The 17,814-nt window shown below is 36.0% G+C and overlaps 1 protein-coding gene across 1 annotated transcript in view; it reads left to right on the top strand.

Moving 5' to 3' along the window:
• LRP1B (LDL receptor related protein 1B) overlaps window positions 1-17,814 on the top strand; it is a 2,172,360-nt gene that overhangs the window by 2,115,753 nt on the left and 38,793 nt on the right. Inside the window, 2 exon segments of the mRNA XM_020984719.1 lie at window positions 1,844-2,018; window positions 8,042-8,146. Coding sequence (XP_020840378.1) covers window positions 1,844-2,018; window positions 8,042-8,146 — 280 coding nt within the window.

The raw sequence follows: 17,814 nt of genomic DNA, 5'->3' as shown, positions 1-17,814 counted from the left end.
AAACTTTAAATTAAAAAATCGAGAGTTCCATTTGGAAATCAAAGATAAACTACACACAGGTTCATTTTAAGAAGTGACAATAAGATTGGGAGAGTGGGAAAAAACTTTCTGCTGGACTTAGAAAATTTTAGAAAAATGGAAGGTGGTTTGAAAAGAAATACCTTTTAATATCTATGCTACAAAGAATGCTTAAAAGAATAAAAGTATTACCTTAAAAGTCATTCTTTTAATAATAAGGTGTTAGTCTAGGTCAGAGGTGGGGAACCTTCAGCCTTGAGGCCACATGTGGCCTCAAGGCCATAGGTTTCTCACCTTGGTCTAGGTAATCCAGAAAATGGCCTGTTATTGGTAAATAACATATCAATCGGATTATGCAATTAAATAATTGATTTAACTGATTGTTTAAAAATTATATAACTAGGGGTTATCTGAAATAATTGCCAAGTTCATCAAAATAGTAAGAATATATAAATTAGTCCTTTGTATTCAACAGTGCCCAAATTAGGCCATTTTGGAGATGGTTTAATGGGTAGAATTCTGGACTTAAAGAAAGACAGTCCTGAGTTCAAATCCCACCTGTGTATTAACTGTGTAAACCATAAGCTAGTCAAAAGCTTATCTCTGGGTTCTCAATTTCTTCATCTGTATTACCTACTTTATAGGGTTGCTATAAGTCTCAAATGAGATAATGTATGTAAAATGTTTTGCAAACTTCAAAAGGCTACAAGTGTCAGCTATTATCATTAAATGTTTTTATACTAATGTACCATTAGACTAAATGGTTCCTGAAGCACTACATCACCTTCCTTACAGGCCCTCAGTTTTGGGGCTTTTTAGAATGTCTCTGTAGCTATTCATTAATCCAAGAAAAGTTTGCTTTGTGAATGCTAAAACTGAAATAAGTATTAGATTCTTCAAGATGCTACAATCACCAAAGTGAAAATCATAGGATCCTAGACTTTTTCTTTTCTTAGAATTAGAACTGTTACAGTTTCTTAGCTCCAAACTATTTTTTTAACCTAAAATCAACAATAATAAGCTTGTGCATGGAATGTCAAAGGGAAAGGTAGCATAGAGGTTCTCTGGTCCTCTTATAAGTTTAACATGATGATATTATAAAATATGAAAAAAGTAATAAATTTAAATAGAAAGTAAAACTAGCAACAAATTAGCTTAATTTCTTTCTTATAATGAACTGGAAAAGAAAATATTAAATAGAAGAATAATGAATTAGATTTTCATTTTCTTCAGGTGAATATACTACTGTGGTAGTTATAGAATGGGTAGTGATCAAACTTTTAAAATTATATTAATTTTCTCTTAATGGTATCTGTTAAAATTGCTTCTCAATAGAGATCTAAAAGGAAATTCCAACTTCTGAGGACAAAGTTTAGCAACAGCCTAATCTTGCTTTTTACTACTCATTATGGGAACTATTTATTTCAGATATGTATCTGACTGTGTCCTGTTTCCCAAACAACTTTGGACCACACTACTAACCACCAAGTTACATTAGTCCATGTTTTACTGGATCTTGTCAGCTATTGGTTGATCTATATTAGTGAACTGGCATTTTTTTTAAAATCACAAAGCAGGATTTGCCATCCAATGGTCATGTAATTCATGCGCCTGCCTCCAGACAGGACGATGCCTAAATTATCTAAGACAGGAAGCTATAAATCCTATAACTAAAGAACTCAAGGTATATATAATATTAGAACTCTTTCAATAAACAAGTTTGTTTGTTATCAAGGCATACCATAGAATAAAATGGTACCATTAATTAATTTTTGAATAAAACATCCTTAAAAATATTTCATTTTTTATTCTGTGTTCTTTTTAGATGTATGCCATCATTACTGCGTGAATTCTGAATCCTGCACCATTGCAGATGATGGAAGTGTAGAATGTGTTTGTCCGACCCGCTATGAAGGAACAAAATGTGAAGTTGACAAGTGCCTAAGATGCCATGGTGGCCACTGCATCATAAACAAGGACAATGAAGATATAATATGCAAGTAAGTTCACACGCAGCTCAAATCAGTGAAGATAGTTGCAAAACAGTGTAGCCATTAGTAAGCAATAAAATGTAGAATAAACTTAATATCTATATAAAATGATTGTGGATGAGTAAGCTTCCAGATAGAAAGCCACACATTGGTTTATTTTTTTAATGGTTAGTCACGAAGTGAAAGTGCATATTTTCTAAAAATTTAGTTATCCTTCATGTAAAAGAAACTGTCAGAACATTCATTACATGGGATGTTTTCAGGGCTAGCCTCTAAAATTTGTGAAGTTATATTATAAAAAGTCACTATAGAATATTATTGCATTTTTAAAAGTTGCATTAGTTTCTGGGTTAATGGTGCGAGTTTTGTAATTAAAAAAAATAATATAACATCTTTGCAGTGGGAAGAGAACTAAACTTGGAGTGACAGGACCTCAGTTCTAATTCCTGGCTCTGCCATTTACTCCCTCTACAAGATGGGGCAATTCACTTAACTTAAGGCTTCCATATCACTGGCTTCCCATCTGTAAAATTAGGTGGTTGGGTTAGATGACCTCTATTGCCCTTTCCACCTCTAGATCTAGGTTTACCTGGGAAACACTGTGTTAAGAAATATCATCAAGTCAGAAACAATAGAACTGAAAAGGAACTTATAAATTATTTGGCTAAACCCTCTCATTTTAAAGATGTTGAAACTGAGGCCCAGAGACGTTAAGGGGCTTGCTAAAGCCATGCAACTAGTAAATAGCATAGCTAAAAGAATTATAAAATAGGCATCTGTACCTTTTGTTTTGATGAAAAAAAGTTGTCAGTACATTGGATGTTATCATTTAGGTCAATTTAAGCTAACAGAACATTATTTTCTGGAAAGCTTGACCAAAAGAAAAAACAAACAAACAAACACCACTAGGCTTTGATTTTTGTTAGATGCTATTTTGGCCTTTGGCTTAAACAGTGAAGTAGATAAATACTCCCATCACTATAGCAAGGCTAAAGGCTAATATTATTCATTTGCTATCATAAAACAAGTTTATAACACTGAGGTTAGAGATCAAATGTCACTGGAGACTTCCTCTGAAAGGATTTTAAAAGAAGGACTTTTAAAGGGCTAGGCTTTATCAGTTGCCTTGATTTTGAATATAATAAATACAAATATGTGATTGAAGAGTATGCCATAAAGTTTTCATGCCACAATTCAAAGTGCCTGCACTGAGATTGTGTCAACACTGAGTTAATGCAGGTCTCCCCAAACAAGTACTAATCAAACTTTATTACAGTCAAGACTAACATGTTTTATTCTGATTTTTCTTTTTTATTCACTCTGATTTTTGCTTTCACAATGAACATGCCTGATGTTATTGTTATGAATGACATTTAGTGACATCCATAAATTCCACATGTTTGTATGTCCATATATATATATATATATACATACACACACATAGTCTTTGAAAAGCATAGTATTACTTTGAAGTAAAGGTGTGAAAGAGGTAATTTGGAAAGCTAGAATTTTAGGGAACACATAAGCAGAAAAACTCTTTTATTTGATTCTTGAAGCAAATAGCCTAATTGTAGTCAAGTTCATTCACCAGCATCAGCAGGTCTTTATAGTAAAATTTAAAATGCATTCCAGAATTGGATACAAAAGATACAAAATGCAACATGCTACATTTTGATTTCCCATCTGGTCAGCCTCCTGGAGTTATGAAAGGAAGAATCTTCCCTCAGATACCTTCCAGGAACTATGCTTCCACCCCTGCATTGTGAAGAGGATAGAAATCAAACTCTATGAAATAAAGAAAAAAAAAAGGAAGAAAGAAAGCAAAAAGAAAAGTAAACATTCTCATTTCTCCTGTAGAAAGAGAGGGATCCTGAAAAAATATCATTTCTGACATTCATTTAGACTACCTAAAGAGATCATGATTCACAAAAGCCATCCAGAATCTTGACCCATTTTCTCTTCTCCATGCCACTAATCACCCAGACAGTGCCAACCAGATAAAGCTGTTTTCTTCTCTTTGAGATTTACATGGACATTGATTTAAACAAAAAATAGCACAGAACATCCATAGTCATAAAATGTATGTAATTCTAAATCTTTCAAAGACATTTTGGGGTTGTGTATTTAAAAATTATTAAATAGAAGTCATTAACATTGAATAAATAATGGCCACCTTGAAATATGGCTACCAAAATAAGGTCTTTCAGAAATATTCTAGAGAATAACTGAATGTGGCAGCACCATAATAAATAAACAACAGTTTGGCATTCTAGAGATATGTTAGCTAAAATTAGTTTTCCTTTGTATAGTGCCTTTCATCTTGGCATCAAGATAGAATCCCTATTTCAAAGACAACAATCAGAAACTACAAGACTTAAACCAAAATTACAACATAACAAAAGCATCCTGCATAACTTATCCAAGCTTGTTCAAGCTATCATATAGAGCTGTGATTAGATATGGGAAATTAGGCTTTGTAACTCCCAGGCTCATGCTACGTCCACCAAGGCAGATTCTCTGTTGAACATCATAAATATAATCACTGTAGCAGAACTCCTCTCATATTCCTGTGGAAAACCAAATAAATATTGGTGAAGTCAAAGTTGATTACAGTTTTGAATTGCAGAAATAATATGCCTGTGATATAAATTGGTATGGGAATTCTTTTATTTTATTTTTTGGTCTGCCAAATAACTTGTAATTAGCTCAGGAAAAGTAATATACCAGAAATAACATGGGTATACACTTCCTATGAGAGAAATTATTACAGAAATTTTGATTTTAAAATATAAATAGTGCTCTTCTGTGCCTGGAAATGATGTGGATATATACTTTATTTTTATTTTTTAATTCTTACAATCTTCTGTCTTTTATCCAGGATTTAAATTAGGTGGGATTTGCTCATCATGTGGCGGTTATGAAAAAGTATTCCCTTGTTTGGAATAACCTAGGAATACAGAGAAAGAATCATGTGTATATATACATATATATATGTTTATGTTATGTGCATATGAGAGAGAGAGAGAGAGAGAGAGAGAGAGAGAGAGAGAGAGAGAAAGCTATGTGATTACAGTGGACAAAACATTGAATATGGTATCAGAAAGACTAGAGTTCAAATCCAGCTTCACTACTGTGTGACTGTGGACAACTCCTTCACCCTCTTTCTGCCTTAGTTTCTATAAAATGGAGATAATAACACCTACCTGCTAGATTGCTACTTACTTGTTTTGACAATAAGATAAGATAATATTTGTAAATGGCTTTGCAAGCCTTGAAGCATTGTAAAAATGATAGTTTTTATTATTATTTAGTGTAATCATGGAAAAAAAAACTTGTTAGAAGGAAGGGGAGAGTAGTAAAATAGCATTTTCATGTCAGATTCTGCAATATTCTTTCCAAGTCAGTGCTAGAGAGGGAGAAAAATCTAGGGTGTCCTATTCTTATTGATTTAGTCCTCTGATTTTTTTTTTAGGCAATTGGGGTTAACTGACTTGCCCAGGGTCACACAGCTAGTGTCAAGTGTTTGGTCTGAGGCCGGATTTGAACTCAGGTCCTCCTGACTCCAGGGCCAGTGCTCTATCCATTGCGCCACCTGGCTGCCCCTAGTCCTCTGATTTTTAAAAAAATTCACTTTGAGTGTATAAATTTTTAATGAGTCCCTGCTATATGGTAAGAAGCAGCTAGGTGGCTTAGCACAAAGAATAATGGGCCTGGGGTCAGGAAGACCTGAGTTCAAATCCAGCCTCAGATACTTATTAGCTTTGTGACCCTGGGCAAGTCACTTAACCTCTGTTTGACTTAATTCACTGGAGAATGAAATGGCAAACCACTCCAGTATCCTTGCCAAGGGGAAAAAAAAAAAACTATGGACAATATTGGCATGCTATAGTTTACAGGGTCACAAAGAGTTGAACATGCCTGCACAACAGCAGCAACAACTATGTGGTAGGTCCAGGATTTCCAAAGAAGCATTGCATTAATTAATTAATTAATTAATTAATTAATTCATAAATAATGGGATAGAGGGAGAAAGAAGCCACAGTACTTCTTTAGGAAAAGATCTATTGGAAAGCCACTACCAAAGAAATCTGAATAGGGCCTGGGTTATGTCTTTTTCCTATGTATTAAGATGATACTGAAAGTGTGTAGATGCTCAAATGCAGTTACACAAACATTAGCATTGCTCAATTGTGTCATAAGCTTTTAAAGCATGAAAATAAGTTTCCATAAAGAATATCTTTTCCTCCCCATTTCTGTGCCTTCTGTGTCTTTCAAAAGTCTCCTTCTGCATAACCAAGTATCAACACTTAATTTGGAGCTTACAACCCATTTGAATCCAAATCATCATTGGGGGAAGGAAGAGAATCTGGAAGGATATGTATGTACTTAGCATCTGAGCATTTTAGCCTTGGAAGGAAGCTCAGAGTTTATCTAATCTAACCCATGCCTGAAGCCTGAATTCCTTAAATCCAAATCCTTTCTATAGCCCCAAGAAATGCTTATCTAGCCCCTAACTGAAGACCTTCAATGAAATAGAATACATTGCCTAGGATTCTCAGCACATATTCTCCCCTAATCCTACCTCTAAGCCATCCCAACAGTAAGCTAGGTATCACAGTGGATAAAGCATTCAGCCTGGAGACCAGAACAGTTAAAATCTGGTCTCAAACATTTCCTAGCTGTGTGACCTTGGACAAGTCACTTAACCTCTGTGGGCCTGTTTCCTTATCTGTAAATTATGGATAATAATAATACTTAACTTCCAGAGTTGTTTTGATGATCAGAAAATATCTGAAAAGCAAACCTTAAAGCTATATATACAAGATACCAATTATTATATTTCTCCAGCAAGGAATTAGGAACAAATGTTTTCTCAAGACCCAACTGTAAATCCAGGGTCAGTGATTTCTCTATTTTAACATTCCTGCATACTAATGAAAAATGCTGAAAATAAAATAAAATGAAATCACACGTTGGGCTTTACTATACTGATAGGCAATGAAATTGTCATGAATTATATTTGTCACCTTCCATTTTTCCTGCCCTCTTTAGGTGCTTATTTTAATCCATTGCATTTACAAAACAGCAACAGCCATTAAGCAAAGACTACCACAAATACTTACATCTGTCATCTTTCCCAGGCATTTTTATAGCTCCTCTAGTGATACTTTGTCAAGATAGAAATGATCACATTTAGAACTTTTTATTTTTTTTTCCAGTGGTGTACTCTACTATTATACTGTGGTATATAGTCTTTGATTCAAGATCTAGGATTGGGCTATGCACACATACCTATAAGATCTTGTTTAACTGAATTCAATTAAAGGCCTAGAAAAATGATATGACTATACAGTAATTAGACAGATACCATAAATCTATAAGAAAACACTGTCACTTTATATTCATACTACATATTTTAATCGCCATAATTTGAATTTCTTCATTTTACATTGACAGAGGACACAATAGTCAAAGGACTAAAAGAGAAAAATTGCCTACAGGATATTATTCTTATAGTTTTCTATAAGAATTTCTATAAGAAATTTCTATTTCTATAAGAATTGGAGTTTAAAATTTGCACCCAATTCTGGAAATTCTTTGAGCTGGATTTCTCCTTTACGGGCTAAATATCCAAAGCATCAACTTCCAAGACTCTGCAAGCAGCAGTGTAACTTTTATCCTTCCTAGGGATGTTGCCAGCCTTGCTTGAGTATGAGGAGAGAAATTCACCAATGCTGATGACTCCCTTAAGTATAAGAATTAGATGGGTTTTTTCTACAAATAAAACTAGCATTGAATTATTGATGTTAACTGAGGGGTTAAATATGAGAGTTGTAAAAAGAAAAGTATTGAATTGTCACTTTTTCTCTTGTTTAAAAAACTGGTGCCACTAGCTAGCCTGTCTTTCTGAAAACTCACTGTCTACCCTTCGACTACCATTCCAATATGAACATTTTCATCCGCAACGGAGTCAGCTTTCAACTATAATGATTGAAATAACAATGGGCTTCTTTTTTTGTTTGTCACTGCAGTTGCACTAATGGAAAGATTGCCTCCAGCTGTCAGTTATGTGATGGCTACTGTTACAATGGTGGCACATGTCAGCTGGACCCTGAGACAAATATACCTGTGTGTTTGTGAGTATTTTATATTGCAAGTATGTCACAATGGGATCTTTATGTGTATAGCAACTCTGGTCTGTTTGGGTTTTTTTCCCCTCCCCTTGGGGGGGTGGGGGTGGGAAGATACCATAAAAATGTATTCTATGAACATGTCTCACTTTTAGAATGCTAATATGGTCCAACTTTGGTTGAAGTGTGACAGAATATCCTCATCTATCAATTTGGTATTGCTAATGATATCATGGAGAAGAATTCATTTAATTCTTAGCATCATGCCCATTTCAGACACTAGGGATCTCTGAACTTGGAAATACAGGGGAAAATTGGATTAATCTCCCCTGTTGTATTCACATACATCTCAACTCCAGAGATAATCATCTATTATGAATGCTTTAGTACTTACAGCCATTCTTTTCAAAAGAACATGAGACCTCTTTTTAAATGTATAATGCTGTTTGATGTATGTATTGAATTTTAGAGTGAAGCATTATATAAACCCATGCTATAAGATACCAACCCATGAAATCTCTGGCTTCTTAGGAATATATTAAACTGAGTCTGGGTTTGTGAATATACAAAAAGAGTGCTGTTGCAGTTTCTAAAATGCCATTAATAGTTCTCATAATATCCAGAATTCAGTGGATCCTTCCCTTCCACTTCTCCACCCCTGGCCCTTTCTCTGGCAGGCCAGAGCTAGTAATCCCAATCTAGTGCCCACTTGGCTTTTTAGGTTTACTGTCAGATATTCCTGACTTCTTGGGCAAAAGGATTGATGTGTAGACGCACCGGGCCTGAGTTAATTCCCCCTACCATTTCAAGGTAGTGGGTTATGGGGGTGGTTGAAAGAGAACTGAGCATATTTGAAATGAGTTATTTTGTATACAATGATTTTAAAGCATGTTTGGCAAAAAAAAAAAAAAAGAAAAAGGGCAGAATATTTATTTAGCTGTATTTTACTGAAATTCTGCAGATGCTCTGTGGGGTTTAAAAGTCAGCGCTGTGACCAGAAAGTGAACCCTTGTGATTACTACTGTCAGAATGAGGGAATTTGCACTTTAACTGCGTTTAATGAACCGAGATGCAAGTAGGTTTAACCTTCCACTTACTGCTGCACATTTTGTGACATCATTTCAGGCCACAGTTCATTGGTTCAGATCATGCACATCCACATACATTTCACAATTTGTACTTGATCTTGGGGCTCATCTGTGTAATACACACTTAACCTTTGGATAGTAACGCCAGCAAGTGTGCTTAAGTGTAGGTTGCTAGAGTGTCTAGAATTGCATCAAAAAGAATAAAAGGGGAAAAAAAATAGTCAAAGTGTAGAAGAACTAAATCTGCCAAAAAATATCAGACTTCCCTTTGACAAATAGTGGAAATAAACAAGTGGAAATAAATTAAGAAATGCTATTGCCATTTTGTATGTTGATTTCTATCTGGTAATTAAATTTTCATTCTAACATTGATGAAGTAATTGATGTTATGTGGTTTTCCTGACTTATAAATATCTAACCTTAACTTATACATCACCTTAAAAAAGGAAATTGGAACATGATATAAAACATTAGAAAAATAGTCTAGATTTTAAAAAATATATTTTTACTGATTCAATTTGTAACAGGGCAGTTTTTTTTATTTAAATTATTTTAAACCCACTATGTTTCCTCTGAGAAATTGCAGTCACCTTTTGGAGGGGAACTATCAATCCTCATCAGAAAAGGAAACCATCATTCCATTGTGCAGTTAAGCTTTAGAAATATATCGTGTCAGGCGTTTTCATTGATTCCAGATGCCATAGTCAGCCATACTAGGCATCAAACCATTACTGAGATCTGATAAAGCACCCATTGATTGTAGCACTGGAGGGCCTAGCCAGGCTTCTAAACCTCAATAGGATAAACCACTGCAACTACATTTTAAATGTCATCTGCCTGTTATCATATACTTAATAATGTACTTTAGTCATGCTGGTATGTGCCCACCATTGCTTAATCAACAATTATGAAGTTTGAAAAATCATTAAAATACTCACATATGACAAGTCACAATCATATTTTTTCTAGAAAGCATTAGAACTTGCTAGACCAACTTCACCATAAACAATTCAACAGCAAAAGAAAAAAAAAACCTTCCGCCTAAAAGTATTCTGTGGAATCTGTCAGTAAATTGGCTCAGTTATTACTTCATTCCCATCACCATCTCCTATTGAAGGAGCAAAGGAAAACCTTTTTCCCCCATCCCCTCATAGGCTCATTGATGTAAAACTAGAAAGGACTTCAATGGCTTCTGATATGCAGGTCCAACCCCATCCTTTTATAAATGAATCCCAGAGAGATAAAGTGATTTATCGAGTGTCAAACATGTAGAAAAAGGAAAGGCATGGATTTGAACCTAAAACCTCTGATTCTAAATCCAGCCCCTTTCCACTCTACCATACTGTTCCCTTGATCTCCTGTTTTTGTACATACTTGAAAAACAAATTATCCTGGGAGAGGATAGGCACTTCATAGTACTGATAAATTCAGAGTTGACACTAAGGAAGAAAGGCAAAAATGAATGAAATTTTAGTCTTTTAGTAGTGCGCAAACTGACACTGTCTTTAAGGCCTCACCTTCTTGACTTTCTATTGCATCTCCATCCACTCAATTATCCCAAATACTTCCTTAGGCTCCTAGTATATCCCTCCCCCTTTCAAATGACTCATAGCTATCTGATGTCTTATTTTCTATGAGCTATCTACTATGGCTCTTTCAAAACGTTAGCAGAACAATGGAGTAATCCAGGAGAACGTGCTGGTGAGACAGAGTTGGAGGTTCTCTCTTCACTCCCGGCTTACATGTGTACATTTTAGCAGCAGTCTTCAGAAGGCAACATTTCTACCTTTATTTTCTACCTCAGAAAAGTTAGTCTCATGATGAGAATTCCAGGTAGAACAGAGGGGGATGGCACAGATAAAAACCTTTCACATCTTGGAAACAATCCTTGAATATCCTGACACATAAGCTATCTATCACTAGTGTGTGTTTTGTTTTTGAGAGAGAAAGGATTGAAAAGCCATGATGCCCAAGAGATGACTCTTTATAAGTACATTTTCCCCAGCTCTAATCTTTGACCCTGCCAGTTGGTGTCCTTGGGCCATGGAGGAATGATTCTGTACTTCCATCCTAAAGAAGCATCAGGCTACCCTGATGTCACATGTAACAGTCCCCTCTCCACATTAAGGTAGAAAAAAAAAGTGGATTGACTGCTATTTAAAAATATGGAAAACACAGATTTCAGTCTTTTATGTCCACGTATGCAGTGGACATGCTTTGAAGGAAAACTTGGTATATGTAGTTTTCCAGAAAGGTTTCATAGGAACAAAGTTGCTTTATAAAGAAAAGGCCGAGTGATTTGCTTGCTATTGTCTGTCAGTGCATTTCCCTTTGTCATAAAATGAAGGAAACTATTTGAATTGTGCTGTACTTATATACATCTGAAAGGCAATAAAGCATTCAGATATATGGAGATGACAGGTTTTCCACACAGAAGTTTTAATGGCTGTATCCTTCAATATAAGGAATAAATTTGTTCTTTGAAATCTTTCCCTTTTGCCTCTTGCTGGCCATTTTCACTTATTACTATATGAATAAAATTCTACAAAAGGGAAAGCCGTGGAGAAAAGTTTAGAATGTGGCAGGAGTTTTTCTTCCATGTTCATTTGCATAGAAATCTACCAATTGCAAATGCTAATGAGTTGATTACTTTAAAATTATTTGAGTTTATAAATTAATATGAGTTATATTTGAGTTCTTTAGGTGTTATTAGGATTATTCATAGTGATAATATCATCATCACTAATATAAATGTGACAAATGCCTAAGCTCAATTTTTTCATTGCGTATCAGTAGCCTGTACTGGGCAAGCACTGAGATGTCTGCTGTCATACAGCTGCCCACAGCATAGAGGGTTAACGTCAAGATTATGTAGAGACAACACAGACAGCTGTGCATAGAATCTGTCCATTGAGATACTAAGAGGAGCTAGTTTTTCCTACTATATAAATTTCCAATTTAGGCTTATTCAAATAGTATTATAATTGGGCTAGAATCTGGAGTTCATGAAGGGGGTTAGTATGAAAATAAGGCAGGAAGAGGAATTTAGAATCTGGTTGTGAAGTCATAAATGTTAGGCTAAGGAGTGAGTGTTTAATCTTGTCTGTGATAGGGAGCTACTGAAGTTTTTTGGGCAGGGGATTGGCATGTCAAATCCGTATAGCAGGACCATAGATGGATTATAAAGTATAAATTGATTGGTAGGAGGAAGAGTGAAAGCTGAATGGTATAGGGGAAAGAGCTCTGATACCAGAGTCAAAAGAATTAGATTTGAGTCCTAGTCCCAACATTTACTAGTTGGGTGATACTGAGCAAAATAGTTAACTGGGCCTCTGTTTCCAAATGGCGATCATAATACTTTCATTATCTCTCTGACAGGGCTGATATGAGAAAAGCATTCTGGAAAAAATGTATTATATAAATGTGAATAATTGTTATGACTCAGACTTTTATCTTGGATAACTGGTGAGGTGATGTTATCAACAGAAATAGGAAGGTTTGAAGGAGGAACCGGTTTTAAGGAAGAAAGATATTGAGTTGAGTTTTGCATAGTTGAATTTGAAGGGTCAGCAAGACATTAAGATGGAGTTGTACAACAGATAAGGGAGATATATATAATATGTACATTTGTGTGTATGTGTGTGAGAGAGAGAGAGAGAGAGAGAGGACAGAGAGATAGTCAGACAGAGAGAGAGCAGATCTGTGATGTTAGGTCTCTGAGAAACTCCCTTTATTAATGCAGGTCAGCACTGTCTCTGAAAAATATAATCTTAGAGAGTTATCTAGAGCACTGAGAGTTTAAATGACTTGCACAGAGTCACACAACCATTAAGTATAAGAGGTGGGACTTGAATGCAGATATTGCTGTTATGAAATCCTGCTCACTCTCTGTCTCCCTCTCTTTCTCCATCTCTCTCCATATATGTGTGCATATTTATAGCTATGTATTATACATGTATATATATACATACATACATGCATATACACATAATTCTGCATACTTATGTATACACACACATATATATGTGTATATGTATATGTACAATTATATGTGTTTCTGTGTGTATGTGTGTGTGTGTGTGTGTGTGTGTGTGTGTGTGTGTGTGTGTAATTGGTTAAGGACTAAATCTGTCATTTAATCAGTATAGGAATGTCCCCAGTGAAGCAACTTGTTCATCCAGTACAGATCACCACCTTCTCTACAACATATAGTCTTTAGAGAGTTGCCTGAAATATTGAGAGGTTAAGTGACTTACTCAGAATCGCTTAGTACGTGTCTGAGTTAGGAAGGAATGAAGGCAATGTGCACCTATTAAGCTCCTACTTCTGTTCCTACTCTTATGGTCTAAGCATTGTGCTAAGCACTTTACAAATGTTATCAGATTTGATCCTCACAACAAGCCTGGGAGTTATTATTATACCCATTTTAAAAATGAGAAAATTGAAGCAGACAGAGGTTAAGTGACTTGCATAGGACCACACAGCCAGTAAGTGTTTCAGATCTTCCTGACTCTGGTCCCAGATCTCTATCCACTGGGACAGGGAATTTAAATGTTATTGGACCTGTGGTTGCATCAGTATAGAAGGTCTCCTAGTAAGGAAGTTCTTCTTCCAATGCAGACTGACACCTTTTCTGTAGTGTCTGGTGTTAAGAAAGTTACCTGGGAGTGACTGGTCCAAAGTCATAGAGCTGGGATGTGTCAGAGGGAGAACATGAACATTTGGGTTCTGAACCCAGCTTTCTAACCACTGCACCATGATGCCTTCTATGTGCCTCAGGGGGCATGATCAGTTCCATTTTCACATGTGGGAGATGAGGCTGGAGCTGAACTTGGAAGGAAACTAGAGATTCTGATAGACTGAGGTAACAAGGATGCATTCCAAGCATGGAGGCAGGGATGGTATAGAGATGAGAAATAGAAGGTCATCTATAAAGAACAACAAGTAGGTTGGTTTGCTAGACTGAACGGTCATGAAGGAGAGTAATATACAATAAGCCTGGAAAGATAAATTAGATCCAGATTGTAAGGGCTTTAAATGGCAAGCAAAAAGTTTGTATTTTATATTCAAGGTAATGGGGTCCCATGGGAGTTTTTTGAGCAGAAGACTGACATATTCAGACCTTTGCTTTAGGATTATCAATTTTGTAGCTGTGCGGAGGGTAGATTAGAGAGAGAGAGAGAGAGAGAGAGACAGACTTGGAGCAGTGAGCTGAGTTAAAAGACTATTTGAGTAGTTGAGATGAGATGTGATTAAAGCATGAACAAGGGTGGTGGCCATGTGAATAGAAAGAACGTGATAGATGTGAGGAATATAGGAGTGGATAGGCCATGATATGAGATGACTTTTTATTTTTTTGTAAATCTTTACTTCCATGTCATTTGGATAGTTTTAATATTCTGAAAGAAAGGTCATTGATTTTTCATCTTTATTACTGTAACATCATAATCATATTCACCATTATTCTTGACTTCTCTGTAACCTTTAACACTATTGATCACATGTTCTCCATGGTCTCCATGATACTCTTTTATCTGTAGGTTTTCATGATACTCTTCTCTTATGGATCCCCTCCTGCCAATCTGGCTACTCATTCTTAGTGTCCTTTGCCAGATTTTCATCCAGATCATTCCTTCTAAACTGGGGTGTCCCATGTGACTCTGTCCTGGGCCCTTGTCTCTTCTACCTCTAAACTATTTCACTTGATGATCTCATTCAACTCCCATGGATTCAATGATCAGCTCTTTGCAGATGAATCTCAGATCTCCTTGTCCAGTCATAGCCTCTCTGCTGATTCTCAGTCAACTGCCTATCAGACATCTTGAACTGAGTGTTCTGTACCCATTTTCAACACAACATGTCCACACCCAAATTTATTATTTCTTCCCCCTTCTAAACTTCCTTAATACCATCTAGAGCACCACCATCCTTCTAGTCATCCATTCTCACAACCTAGGTGCAATCTCAGCTTCTCAGTCTCTCTCACCCTCCATATCCAATCTGTTGTGAAAGCCTGATGTTTTACCATTGTAACATCTCTTACATATGCCCCCTTCTCTTCTCTGACACTGCCACCACCCTGGTACAGGCCTCCACCACATCACACCTGGACTATTGTAACACCCTACTGTTTGGTCTCCCTGCCACAAATTTATGCACACTCCATTTTACCCTCTACTCAGCTGCTAGAGTGATCTTTCTAAAACACAGGTCTGACCATGTCACCCTTCCCCATCCCCTCCCTCCAATCAATAGTAATCAATAAATTCCATTGCCTCCATATCACCTCCAGGACCAAATATAAAATCATCTGTTTGACATTCAAAGCCATTTATAACCTGCTTCCCCAACTTTCCAGTCTTCTTATACCTTATTTCTTCCTACTCCCTTTACTCTTCGATCTAGTAACACTGGCCTCTTCTATTTCTCAAATAAGACGCTCCTTCTCCTGACTCAGGACATTTTGCATTGACTGTCCCATATGCCTGGAAACTTCTCCTTCCTCATATCTACCTCCTCCTGGCTTCCTTCAAGACCCAGCTAAAATCCCACTACCTTTCCCAATCCCCTTTAATGCTGGTGACTTACTTCTGGTGAATATTTCCAATCAATTGCAGCTCATTTGTACATAGATTGCTTGTACATAGATTTTGCATGTTGTCCCCTCCATTAAACTATGAGGTCTTTGAGAGTAGGGACTGACTTTTACTTTCTTTGTATCCCAGTACTGAGCACAGTGCCTGGAATATAGTATTTAATAAATGTATTCACTGACCAATAGCTAGCATTTAGATGCACTTTAAGATGTACAAAGCACTTTACATATATTATCTCATTTGATGTAACAATACTTTGATGAAAATTCTATGAGGAAGACTCATTGGTTTATTTTCTTTCTTAACTCAATTGAATCAGGAATATTCTCCTTTCCTTTTATAAGTTGTTATCCTCCAAATAAATGCTTTCTTAGCCTATTCTGGCAAAGGTCTTCATATGCCTATCCTTGCCATGGAAAAAGCATGGCATAAATTTCAACTGTTTGAAGCTTTCAATTTGTGTAAATTAAATTAATTAAAACCAATTAAAACCAACGTGAGGTTTTAATATTAAGAAGTCATGCCTTTATTCATGAGTTTGTGTCCATCTTTCTTGCTGCATACACAGACACACACATACATACACCTCAACCAGAAAGAATATATATACATATATGTATATATGTGTATATATATGTGTATGTCTATGTGTGTATGTGTATGTATACCAATTACACAGAAAGGACTAATACTCAGAGAGTTGGGTGGTATAAAGGATGAGTACAAGTAGAGGTAGTTTGTAAAAATTTCATAGAGTACATGAGTCTTAAGCAGATTTTAGAAGAAGTACTAATTACAATTTTGTGAAGTAAGGGAATGCTGTGGTTTGGTAGAGGAATTTGGGAGGAGATGAGAAAGGAATTTTCTTTGCCAGAATGGAAGGGAATAAGCATTTATATAGAGCCTACTGTATGTGAAGAAAGGCAGCTAGGTGGCACAGTGGATAGAGTTCAGGGCCTGGAGTCAGAAAGACCTGAGTTCAAATCTGACCTCAGATACGTGCTAGCTGTGTGACCCTGGACAAGTTACTTAACATCTTAGTCCACTGCAAAAGGAAATGGCAAACCACTCCAGTATCTTTGCAAAAAAACCTCCATGGACAGTATGGTCCAAGGGGTCACGAAGGGTCAGACAGTACTGAACAACTGAACAACATATGCCAAGTACTGTGCTAAGCATTTTACAAATATTATCTCATTTTATCCTCACAACAGCCCTGTGAGGTTGGTGCTATTATTGTCCCTATTTGACAATTGAGGAAACTGAAGCAAACAGAAGTTAAGTGATTTGCCCAGGGTCACATAACTAGTTGGTGTCTGAGGCAGGATTTGAATTCAGGTCTTCTTGACTCTAGGTTCAGTTCTCTATCTACTGCACCACAACCTAGGACTTTAGACTCTCTGGACTTGATGATGGCTAACTGATGACTAGAAGAAAGAATGGAGAATTTTTAAATTGAACTTAACGTTTTTAACCTTGCTATTAAATTAAATTGGCATGGATACCAACTCCAATGGAAACACCACACTAACTGATATGGAGACGCTATCCAAATCACAGTTGGAGGATACCAAGGAAAGAGTGAACATGAGCCTCACCCTAAAAGACTTTATAAAATGTGAAAACAAAATTTAAACACTTCTACAAAGCAGAACAAAAAAGGCAAATATATATCATATTAACAGAATGCATAAAGATGTGAAGGAAAGGAGGAATGAAAAGTTGGTATTTCATTACTTGTATTTTGTTTGTCTGTTGCTCTGGTCTATTCATTTCATTAAGACATTAGCATTCCTCTTTTTTATCCAAAAAAAATCCTTTGGAAGAAAAGATATCCACACAGATCAAAAATTGCAAAAGTAACAGGGGTGGTTTTCTTTGTGCCTTTAAGATGAAAGATAATGAGTTCTGGTTTTGACATTAAGAAATAGAATGTAGTAATTATTCCTCTTTACTGAACTATCAGTCTAAGGCCACAATTCCTCAAACT

Source organism: Phascolarctos cinereus, unplaced genomic scaffold, assembly GCF_003287225.1.
Source record: "Phascolarctos cinereus isolate Bilbo 61053 unplaced genomic scaffold, phaCin_HiC Scaffold_726;HRSCAF=1367, whole genome shotgun sequence".
In the NCBI taxonomy this organism is placed as follows: Eukaryota; Metazoa; Chordata; class Mammalia; order Diprotodontia; family Phascolarctidae; genus Phascolarctos; species Phascolarctos cinereus.
Note: the sequence above shows the minus strand (reverse complement) of the source record. Positions and strands in the feature narration are given on the sequence as shown.